The 11,854-nt window shown below is 40.5% G+C and overlaps 1 protein-coding gene across 1 annotated transcript; it reads left to right on the forward strand.

Moving 5' to 3' along the window:
- The first annotated feature begins 981 nt into the window (after nt 1-981).
- Nucleotides 982-10,356, forward strand: LOC104586624 (transmembrane 9 superfamily member 7). The gene is made up of 7 exons (XM_010243913.3): nt 982-1,474; nt 2,582-2,746; nt 2,921-3,030; nt 3,248-3,356; nt 3,437-3,549; nt 8,567-8,717; nt 8,797-10,356. The coding sequence occupies exons 1-7, from the start codon at nt 1,370-1,372 to the stop codon at nt 9,952-9,954; spliced, it is 1,911 nt and encodes a 636-aa protein (XP_010242215.1). The 5' UTR covers nt 982-1,369; the 3' UTR covers nt 9,955-10,356.
- Nucleotides 10,357-11,854: the final 1,498 nt, after the last annotated feature.

The following is an 11,854-nucleotide window of genomic DNA, read 5'->3' on the forward strand; positions in this document are numbered from 1 at the left end:
TCTCAATGACCCTCCCATTTTTTGGATAATTTAATTTTCATTCCTTTTTACTATTAGATATATTTTATAATATTTTTAATCCTATTTTGTATCAAGATTTCCTGATTTTAAAGCAGTTATCCATATATTTAATTTTGTATTCAAGGTTTTATTTGGTAGAGAGCAAAAAGTGAATGCAATGTTTTTTCTTCAAATAAATGATTCAAACCTGGTTCGGTTTTGCACTTATACATTTAGTGTCTTGTTTGGTTGTGATGGCTGCAAAGGCAAATCTCAGGGTTGGAGCTTGGAACCGGACTACTTTACATTGATTTACTAACTTTGAGTGCAAAAAACAGTTAAAAAATAAATTTATTTTCATTCAGTATTAAAATTTATTCTTACCAAATTCATTTAGTATAAAAATTTATTTTCATTAGTATCGGCGCCAATTCATTGCACTTGAAATATATTTCAAAATGCGAAAATTGTATCAATGATTTGTACTCGATCCAATGGACCTCAATCTGAAAGGTTGTGATCCAATGAACTCGAAGTCTGATGAATATAGCGAAGCAATCGGTGTGGAAGATTGACTGATTGTAATTTGCAAATAGATGAGTGGCTTTGGCTTTTTAGGGAGATTCACAGATTGCCTTTGTAAGCTCTTTCTCCCTCTAAGTGGGCCATGGTTGGACCGACGTACTTAGGTCTACACCTACCCAGAGCTCACAGGATAACCCATCTCGCTAACCCATAAGGAGTTAAGCCCCCCCAACTCAAAAGGATAATGGGAGATTGTAGATCGGAAATCTTACGACTGGGCCAGCTCACATCTTTCAATGGGCCCAACATTAAGTTTTTGTTAAATTCGAAGTGAGAAGAAACACGCAAAGCTACTCACTCCACCCATTTTCTTCATTTGAATGCAAATGAGCACGTGCGTCTTTTTGGGCTCGATGGGCTTTCTTTCTTTGTGTTAAAACTTAAAAGTAGCAATTGACAATGGATTCCGCAATTAGATGGGCTCTTCTTTCTTCCCTGTTCCCTTCGAAATCAAGCATCACCCAAAAAATGGTGACTGGTTGGAAATCCATAATCGTCGTCTGATCTAGGAAAAATGAACGGTAACGATGTAATGTCTAAGACATGTCCCACCGGTCGAAATGATTCAGATGGGGGAGGGGGGTACTGCTCGCCAAACTCTCTATCATAATCCTTGCTTAGAATTAATTCCACCAAATTTACTTGATAAAAATACCATCTCTCTCTCTCTCTCTAAGTCTCGTAGTCTTGAAGAAGCAAAAGAAGAAAGCTGTATTTTTCGTGAGTTCTCATCTGTTGCTCTTCTCCTGGTTTTCTGTTGCTGTTTCTTCCTTCGAGACAGAAGATGGGTAGATCCGTGTGGATCACCACCTTCTTCCTCGCCCTTCTCCTCATTTCTTCTGCGCATTCGTTTTATCTCCCAGGTGTTGCTCCTCGCGATTTCTCAAGGGTATGTTCTTTAATCACCTTTTGTTTATCGTCCAGTGAATTTTAACTGGTTTCCTTTAATGTTGGCCAGATCTTAGTTCGCCTAAGTCTTGGTTACTTGTTTGTTGTTTTTGGTCGCTTCTTTCAACTTTCTGTTGATTGGGGATGTTTGTCTTTGTCTGACATGGTTCTGGATCTAGGGTTTTGGGTTTTAATACGTTGGTTGGTCTGTCTTAGTTTTCTGGATCTGGAGTTTTATAGTTGTATGTTTCATTGAACATTCTAACCGGATGATATGATGTAGTAGAAACCTTAGATCTTTGATTGGATTCCAGTGCGTGGATGTGGCGGCAGATTTGAACATTAGAGGCTTCAGTCTGTAGTTTTGCGTGATTATTGCATCCTTTCTTTGAACCTCTCTCTTGAAAATTGATGGATTAACTTCAATTCAGTCGTTTGGATCTTGGTTGTTGTTTTGGGATCATTCAGTTGTATACTCTATCTGTATTTGACCTCTACCGAGCTTCCTTCTCAATAATCATGTCATTAAAGTTTGCATATTTAATTGCAAACCTTTTTATTTCTTAACAATAAGACAAGAAAGTTTAGAGGCTAGTTCCTGGTATTGAAGTGTTTATACAACGTCTTCATGCACCACCTAAAGCAAGAGATTCTGCTAGACTGTTGCAAGTCTGAAATTGTTAATAACTAGATGAACATTAAACTTAGTATTGTTTTGTTTTGACAATATATTTGAAACAAATCTAGCCATATATTTTCATGGTCATATGGTCGTCTACATCACTGACTAGGAGGAACAATGTAATGGACCAAGTATATGACTACTCCTTGGGGATGATGGTGGTTGTGCTGGTATGTCTGTGGACGGGCATGGCTAGCATTGCTCATATATTTGATTGACATTTTTGACTGACCTGATTTATACTCCATATTTGTCTGTCTGGGGAGGGCTTGCTGTATGAACTTAATTGTTTACATATATATATATATATTGATAAATTTTTGTTTACATTATATATGTTCAAGCATTTGATAGTTTGTTTGCTCTTTAAGCTAATTTCTGTTCAATTTGTGATATTGGTTTCATGGTTGTCCTGCCTTCACACAGGGTGATCCCCTTTATGTCAAAGTGAACAAGCTCTCATCCACAAAGACACAACTTCCTTATGATTACTATTTCCTGAAGTACTGTAAGCCTAAAAAGATTATGAACAGCGCAGAAAATTTGGGAGAGGTTCTTCGAGGTGACCGCATAGAGAATTCTGTCTATACGGTGAGGCTTTTGCTTTGTTTTTTTCTGTTGCTTCCATTCTAAAAAGAGTTGGTCTTTCACTTTGTAGTGTATAATGGGAAACTTATCTCTATCCTAATGCTTTACTTTTTAACTTTCACATGCTATTTTTTTTTTTTGTTTTTTGTTGATAAAAAAGTATCACATGTGCTCCAGTTCAAAATGAGAGAGGAAGAGTCCTGTAAAGTAGCCTGTCGAGTAAAACTTGATGCTGGAGCTGCAAAGAACTTTAAGGAGAAAATAAATGATGAATATCGAGTAAACATGTAAGTTCACCAGTTTGTGATGGTCTTTTACCTATTAGTTGTCATCCGTTTTGTTTGTATGATTGTTTGTATTTTGGTTCCTCTGCAGAACTTTTACCACAATATAGTTCTATTGGTCCTTTCTTTTTTGGTAAAATGACCATGAGGTTTAGCTGAATGATATATTTTTGTTAATATCCAAGTATACTTAGTGGACATCTACTTGATGTTTGAACAGGATTTTGGACAACCTTCCTGTTGCAGTTCTTCGACAAAGGAGGGATGGAACACCAGCTACAAGTTATGAACATGGGTACCGTGTTGGGTTCAAGGGAAACTATGCTGGTGTAAGTTGCACATGTTCTTTTCACAACTTCTAATTCTTGTACCTTTTTTTTTTGGTTTACATTTTAATATGCCTTTGCAGAGTAAAGATGAGAAACATTTTATCAATAACCACCTCAGCTTCAGGGTCATATATCATGAGGATCCTGAGACCAATTCAGCTCGTATTGTTGGATTTGAGGTCACACCTAATAGGTGTTGTGCCTTTCTCACTTCTTTTCTGTTATCAATTTTGCAATTTTATGGCATTTTTATACTTTTATGATGACCATAGTTCCCAGCTGATAATTCTTGATACAGTAGCTGTTTCTGGAAAATATGCAGCCTGTTTAGAACAAACTATTGTTTTGACTTTGTTAACCCATTAATCTTAGGGAGAATGACGGTTCAGCCCAGCAGCAGAATTCATCGGCCCAACGTACAGTTAGGGTAGGTGCCAGATTGGAATTGATGCCAATTCACGGGCAAGGCATTGGTGTATAGGGTGGGGGTAATTAGCATTTTGAAATGTCGTAGGTCTGCAGTGGTAATCAGAATTCTGCAGTGGGCCTGTCCGTACTTTTCTGTTAATCTTAAGTTACTATCTGTTCACAAGGATCCATGTACATGTAGCTTACCTCATATAGTTGGGATAAGGCTTAGATGATAATGATGATGGTGATACCATTCAGTTATATTATAATATATAAAACTCTTCAACAATTAAAGATAGGAATATAGAGGAGTCTTGCTAGGGTATACATGGTTGGTAAAGAAGCTCTGATAAGGTACTAAAAAGTGGAACAGATTTGGGTGGGGACTGTACCTTTAAAAGATCAGTTTCCTTCTTTGTATTCTCTTTCGGACCTTAAGTCAATTCTGGGCCTGGGTGGAACCTGGGTTTGAGAAGGGCTGTGAGGGACTTAGACCTCGACAGTATCTCGAGCCTCCTTGATCTCCTTGATAATGTCTTCTTAGACCCCTCAAACATGGACTCTAGAATTTGGACCCCTACCCCAACTGGCTCTTTTTCTTGTGCTTCATTCTTTAAAGTTTTAAGCCAGTCCACTGATCTTGTTACCCCCCCTTTCACGGTTAAGGAGGTTTGGTGCAGACCAATCCCTCCCAGGGTTGGTAGTTTTTGTTGGGAAGCCTATCTAGAAAGAATTAACACTGGTGATTTGCTCTAAAAAAAGAGACCCAATGCTTACTTGTCTCCTCATTGGTGTGTTCTTTGCAAAGTGGAGGGGGAAACTGGCTTCCACTTACTGGTATCTTGCCAATATGCAAAGTTTGTTTGGGAGTGGGCCTTTTCTCTCTTTGGGTGTGGCTGGAATCCCCCATCAAACATTCCGAGTCTATTCTCCCCTTCTTTTTTTCAGGTGGAGAGTGAAAAGAGGAAAGATTATGTGAAGGGGACTGAGGGCTGTAGTATGTTGGTCACTATGGGAAGAAAGAAACTCCAGGATCTTTTCAGAAGTCGAGAGGGGGGCTAATGAACTGAGGGCCACAATTCATATTAGGGCCGTACAGTGGCTGAAATCCTTAATGCTATTTTACAGATTACACAGTGGATGACATGCTGAGGAAGTGGAGAGAAATTGCAAACTGTTCACAGAGCAAATCAGCAATGAGTGTGCCTTGGACCCCCTCACCTGCTGGATTCTTAAAACTGAATTTTGATGGCAGTAGTAGAGGGAACCCTGGACAGTTAGGGATTGAAGGTGTTTTCAGAGATGAGAATGGGGTCATTTCTGCATTATACTCAGGCCCAATTGGAGTGGGGGACTCCCTTAGAGCTAAGATTTATGCAGTTATGGAAGAGATCCAGAAAGCCAAGGAGATGAATATCAGCAAAATCATAATTGAAGGGGACTCGGAGGTGGTAATAGGGTGGCTGAATAAAGATAACAGTAGCCTATGGAATTACAATAATGAGAGGAAAAAGTTTAAGTGGCTGGTGAGGGAGATGGAAGTAAAGATGAGGTGGGTTCAAAGATCGGCTAATTCCTTGGCTGATGGAATAACTAAACAAAGGTGTCAAGACTGTTGGAACAGACCAACATAAGGCAATTAGTTAGTTTTACAAGAGGAGGCCACATCAGCTCAACTAACCAGCCACTTGTAATAACTGCCATCCACTTGTAACAATTGCCACCCAATTGAACTGTCAAGATTGTTGGAACAAACCAACAGAAGGCAATTAGTCAGTTACAAGAAGAGGCCACATCAGCAGCCACTTGTCACAACTGCCATCCACTTGTAACAGCTGTAACAGTCAAGATTGTAACACTATAAGTAGTAGAGCCAAAAAGGAATAAAGGAGGACTCTTTCAGAATTAAACTCTTTCAGCATTAAACTCTCTCTCTCTCTCTCCTTCCAAGAATTCAGGAGGTTGGCCCCTCGAAGAGCCCTGAGTTAGGCAGGTTCCTAACAATTTGGTATCAGAGCCAGCATGACCAACACAAGAAACACATCAGTAGACACCCAAGTGGATCAGATGGAAGTTGAGATCCATCGAATGTCTTCAGATCTCAAAGAAATGAAGGAAAGCTTCATTGCTCTCCTCCATCGACAGGAGCAGGGGGCAACAAACATTGACAGTGGAAGCCCCGAAGAGCGCAACAATGAAAACAGTCGCAGAAACAGGGGCGACAACACGAATAGCCAAAACCGACTTCCCCATATTCTCAGGCGGCGACCCAACCCCCTGGATTCTCAGAGCAGAAAGGTATTTTGATTACCGTGAAACACCGGGACAGGATAGGGTAGCTCTAGCTTCTGCGCATCTTGAAGGGGAAGCTATCCTCTGGTTTCAATGGTACTGAAGGGGGCACCCCCGTCAAACTTGGGAAGACTTCACGGACGCCATGACTGTCCGTTTTGGATCATCGGGGTTCGATGATCTTGATGAAAACTTGGCAAAACTGCGGCAGGTGGGATCAGTAAAAGAATACCAGATGGAGTTCGAAAGGCTGGCCGTGAGAGTCCAAGGATGGACCGAGAAGGCGCTGGTGGGAAGCTTCGTTGGTGGCCTAAAGGAAGAATTGCGACTGGAAGTGAAGGCGGTGCAGCCCACTTCCGTCATCAATGCGGCAACACTAGCAGGATTGTATGAGGACGAGTTCAGTCTAGCAAGAAAGGTGCAGCGACCATGGGGTCTAGAAGCAAGAAGGGAGCAAGAAAAGACAACAGCACCAGACAAGGAGGAAGGAGTACTGGGCCCAAGCCCACTGGTTCTTTTCAAACGGCTGACTTAGGCAGAGATGCAAGCCCGTAGAGACAAAGGTCTCTGTTACAACTGCAAAGAGAAATTTGGGCCGGGCCATCACTGCAAGAAACAGCAAGCGTTTCTCCTCCAAATAGATGCCAAAGAGGAAGACGACATCCCCGGTTGCGGAGAATCTAACCCAGGTTGGGAAATACAATCCAATGGCACGCCTGAAATATCCTTACAAGCCCTTATGGGACTTGCGTCCCCTCAAACAATGAGAGTTGCAGGGCTGATTCTAGGGCGCCAAGTGTCAATCCTCATAGACAGTGACAGCTCCCTTAACTTCATAACCCAAGTCTTGGTAGATAAAATGGGACTTCCGGTTCTGCCAACAACAGCCTTTACGGTTCATATGGCCAACGGTAACAGCCTCTCTTGCATTAGCATTTGCATGAGCCTACCACTAAAGATTCAGGGTCATCAGTTTGCGGTGGACCTATATCCTCTCCATCTCAGTGGAGCGGATGTGGTACTAGGCATTCAATGGTTAAGAGAGCTAGGACCCGTGGTCTGTGACTGGGCCCGTCTCACCATGGACTTCACATCAGGAAACTCTACAGTCCATCTACAAGGGCAGACATGCAAGGGCCCAAGGCCCATCGGTCTTGCAACACTGACAAAGCAAAGAGGAGACCCAGATCAGCCCATATTCATGCACATGGACTCAAATTTTCCTACTTAGATCTGCAATCAAATTTCCTGCATTAGACCTTGAGGGCAAGGTCGCTCTAAAGGAAGGGGGGATTGTCAAGACTGTTGGAACAGACCAACAGAAGGCAGTTAGTTTTACAAGAGGAGGCCACATCAGCTCAACTAACCAGCCACTTGTAATAACCGCCATCCACTTGTAACAACTGCCACCCAATTGGACTGTCAAGACTGTTGGAACAGATCAACAGAAGGCAGTTAGTCAGTTACAAGAAGAGGCCACATCAGCAGCCACTTGTCACAACTGCCATCCACTTGTAACAGCTGCAACAGTCAAGATTGTAACACTGTAAGTAGTAGAGCCAAAAAGGAATAAAGGAGGACTCTTTCAGAATTAAACTCTTTCAGCATTAAACTCTCTCTCTCTCTCTCTCTCTCTCCCTCTCCCTCTCTCTCTCTCTCTCTCTCTCCTTCCAAGAATTCAGGAGGTTGGCCCCTCGAAGAGCCCTGAGTTAGGCAGGTTCCTAACAAAAGGGTAGAAAGGGACTCAATGTTTTGGGCCAATTTGTAAACTACTGTTTCCATTTCCTTTTCTTTTCTTAAGTGCTTAAGCTGTATGTGGAAGACAAGAGTGTTTGTCTTCTTCTTTGTAATCATCTTTTTCCTGATTTAATGAAGTTGCTAATGAATGCGTTATTGATAAAAAAAACTGATGTCTTCCCATAAATCTCTTCAAACTTGTTAGATTTACAAGATTCTAGTCTTGTTGCGTATATAGCTGAATAGCATATCTAATAATGCCAAAATCACACAATTTAGACCAGTTTGACACTTGACAAAAAGGCTGAAAGATAATTGACAAAATTCCAACTTCAGCTTTTCAATATTCCAATAACTCCATAATACTGGCTTACAAGAGGTTGTGTCCGATGCAAGTCTTGGCAGGTGTCTTAAGTCATGGCTTGGTTAATACCATTAGTTTCAGAGGTGTCCTAGTATACTGGCTAGTGGCTACATTTTACTGAGATGCATGTTATTATATGTGGGATGCAATTTCAGTTTTCCCAAGTTTTGACATGACTAGCTCATCAGTTTTTAGTTGTCTTAATGCACTGTTGACCATTAGTTCAGACTTCAGAGGTGTCCTAATGTGCTGGCTATGTATTACTAGTATGCATGTTGCTTTTACATCATGTGCAGATTCATTTCTTCCATTTTTACATTCCCAAAGTATTTCAGCTTAATGTAAACCAGTTATCATATTGGATTCTATACATGTTATTTCCTGTTCTCACTTGGTTCTTTAACAGTATTAATCATGAGTATAAGGAGTGGGATGAGAAGAACCCTCAGTTGGTAACGTGCAACCCAAACACTAAAAACATGATTCAAGGTGGCACTGTTCCACAGGAGGTTGATGCAGATAAGGAGATTGTATTCACCTATGAGGTCTCTTTTAAGGTACCTACTTGCTGCTCCTATGTTGATTTGTTCCGTCTCCTTTCCATAACCCTGAGGACTGAGTTTAGTCTTTCTGCAGCCTAGCGAAGTTAAGTGGGCTTCTCGTTGGGACACCTACCTTCTCATGAATGATGATCAGATACACTGGTTCTCCATAATCAACTCTTTGATGATTGTCCTCTTTCTTTCTGGAATGGTGGCCATGATTATGATGAGAACTCTTTACAGAGATATTGCCAATTACAATCAGTTAGAGACCCAGGATGAAGCACAAGAAGAAACAGGATGGAAACTTGTTCATGGAGATGTTTTCAGGTCACCAATCAATTCTGGGCTACTCTGTGTTTATGCTGGGACGGGAGTCCAGATCTTTGGAATGACACTTGTTACTATGATATTTGCATTGTTGGGTTTCCTATCACCTTCAAACCGAGGGGGTCTGATGACGGCTATGGTTCTCTTGTGGGTTTTCATGGGCTTATTTGGAGGCTACTCCTCAGCTCGCTTGTATAAAATGTTCAAAGGCTCGGAGTGGAAGAAGAATACCTTGAAAACTGCCTTTATGTTCCCTGCAATACTTTTCTCCATCTTCTTTGTTCTGAATGCTCTAATTTGGGGGGAGCAATCTTCAGGGGCAGTGCCCTTTGGGACTATGTTCGCTCTTGTGTTTTTATGGTTTGGCATATCAGTGCCATTGGTTTTTGTGGGTAGTTATTTGGGATTCAAAAAGCCAGCAATCGAGGATCCAGTGAAGACAAACAAGATTCCCAGGCAGATACCAGAGCAGGCATGGTACATGAAGCCTGCCTTTTCTATACTAATCGGAGGCATACTACCCTTCGGTGCTGTCTTTATTGAACTCTTCTTCATCTTGACATCCATATGGCTGAATCAGTTCTACTACATCTTTGGGTTCCTCTTCATCGTCTTTGTTATCCTTCTCATCACCTGTGCTGAGATAACAATCGTGCTTTGCTACTTCCAGCTGTGCAGTGAAGATTATAATTGGTGGTGGAGGGCTTATCTGACATCCGGATCCTCTGCCCTCTACCTATTCCTCTACTCGATATTCTACTTCTTCACAAAATTGGAAATCACCAAGTTGGTTTCAGGCATCCTGTATTTTGGATATATGTCGATCATTTCGTATGCATTTTTTGTTTTGACCGGGACAATTGGCTTCTATGCATGCTTCTGGTTTGTCCGGAAAATCTATTCGTCTGTGAAGATTGATTGATATGAAGGTGTTGAGAGGACTGGAGCATGAATAAGCTCTAAATACAAGGACTACATGAAGTTTGGCGCTTAAGAGGACTAGGGGGATTCTCAGTATATGCTGTATAACATACATACCACCCTTTGAGGCCAGAATTTTCTTCCGATGTCTCTCCAAACGGTCATTTTGCAGGTAGTGTCTAGGGCCTTCTTTGTATTTTTGTTTTTATTTTTTTTTAATTTTAATTTTTTTTGTTACTTCTTTTTGTTAAGAACTGTATTATCTAGCTTCTGAACAAGAAGCTTACACAACTATTCTCCCGGGACTTGTTGTTGAAGGTGGTTCTTGTTTGGATGAATGTACAACGAACAATGTGGATCTCCTCTCTTTATCCTTTATTTTAGCCATTCTTTTCCCTCTTAAGTTCTCGTATTTTTGGTGCTGTTATTCCCTTGGTGCCTGCTGATACCTCAGTTGTCCGTGTCAGGCACATGATAGTTTTATCAGTATCGTATCAACTAATGTTTGAGCTCCCAAGTTACTAAAAAGTTAAATTAAATTTGGTCAATTAATGATGATAAAGCAATAGAATTTACCTTTTAGTTTGAGTTTGATGCATATCCCTTTATTGAAGAAGAGATGTCAGTGGGTTGGGCTAAGTGGTAAACCTGCATTATTACTTTAGTAGGATTCAGGGCCGTTTTAAGTTTGAGGTAGACCTTGCCAAAACATTGATTGCAGCATTGGATTGGAAGATTAATAAATAGGGTAAGTTTCTTAAATTATCTTTTATGGTGTAGTTTAATTGACTGATTCTATTCTTACTGTTTAACTGTTTTTGACAATTGATATTATCGTTTAAGTGCTAATGGAAAAATCAAATTTTCAAATTTGTCTTTCACTATTCCTTAAATTTTTAAAATAAAACCCAATGGATGAAAAATTTCAGAAAGATAGGAAGTAGATTGCTGCTCCATCTTCGTCTCTGTTCCTGTCTTCGTTTTTGCCTGTCCCTGTTTTCTGTTTCTGCCTTCGTTTTCTGTTTCTGTGTCTCCATTTCTGTTTTTCGTCTCCATTACAGCAATGTACGATGCTCAAAATAGCATTATAGATCTATCGCACTCATGCTCTCTCGTCTGAATTACATCCCGATTTTCTGATTATTTAGTCAAGGGCTTTGATTCCGAGTTAGTATTGGTCTGTCTTATTTGACTCAGATTGGAGTGGTTTTGAAGATGACCTATAACTGCAGCAGCTTGAGAGGAACCCAAAGCCAATGATGATAGCAAAAAGAAGAGAGGGGTCCTTTCTTCTTCTAGAGATGCAATTCTTCCTCAAAATCACGCCTTGGGACTGAGTAGGGATTGCAATTTTTCCCGTAAAACCAGGGCCCTGCCTTGAACAGGGCAGGTTTTCTCCGACCCTAAAGGGGGATGGGGTGGGGACGAGGAAAATATTTTATCCCCGAATTGGAGATGGGGTGGGGACGAGTTTGTATATAATTCCTTGAACCTGCCTTGAACCCGAAGGTAAAATTAATAAAATATCTCTAGGTTTGATATTGATATTTAAAATATCTCTAAGTTTTCCCCAATGTTCAGTTTGGAAAAAGTACAAATGCAAATATGTACAGCGTAAATACATACAAAATATAAGGTTTTGCACTCTACATATTTGCATTTGTATTCCTTCCAAACTCAGCCTAAATTCTTAAAATCCTAGAATCCTATAATTCCATTTTTGAAGTACCCCTAAATTATTATAATTCAATTCCTAAAATATCCCCAAATTCCTATATTAAATGTGTAAATTGTTCATAAAATAAATAATTTTTAAGAAATTACTTTGGAGCGAGAAAAATTTGGGGATTACTCATCCCCAAATGGGAGTGGAGGTCCCACCCCGCCACTGGGGACGGGGC

Source organism: Nelumbo nucifera, chromosome 6 (genome assembly GCF_055504915.1).
Source record: "Nelumbo nucifera cultivar China Antique chromosome 6, China Antique-T2T, whole genome shotgun sequence".
NCBI classification, from domain to species: Eukaryota; Viridiplantae; Streptophyta; class Magnoliopsida; order Proteales; family Nelumbonaceae; genus Nelumbo; species Nelumbo nucifera.

Coding starts and splice junctions, on each gene's coding strand:
- LOC104586624 (XM_010243913.3), top strand. CDS start 1,370: ATGGGTAGATCCGTGTGGATCACCACCTTCTTCCTCGCCCTTCTCCTC. Junction 1,475..2,581: donor CTCCTCGCGATTTCTCAAGG/GTATGTTCTTTA, acceptor GCCTTCACACAG/GGTGATCCCCTTTATGTCAA. Junction 3,550..8,566: donor TTTGAGGTCACACCTAATAG/GTGTTGTGCCTT, acceptor GTTCTTTAACAG/TATTAATCATGAGTATAAGG.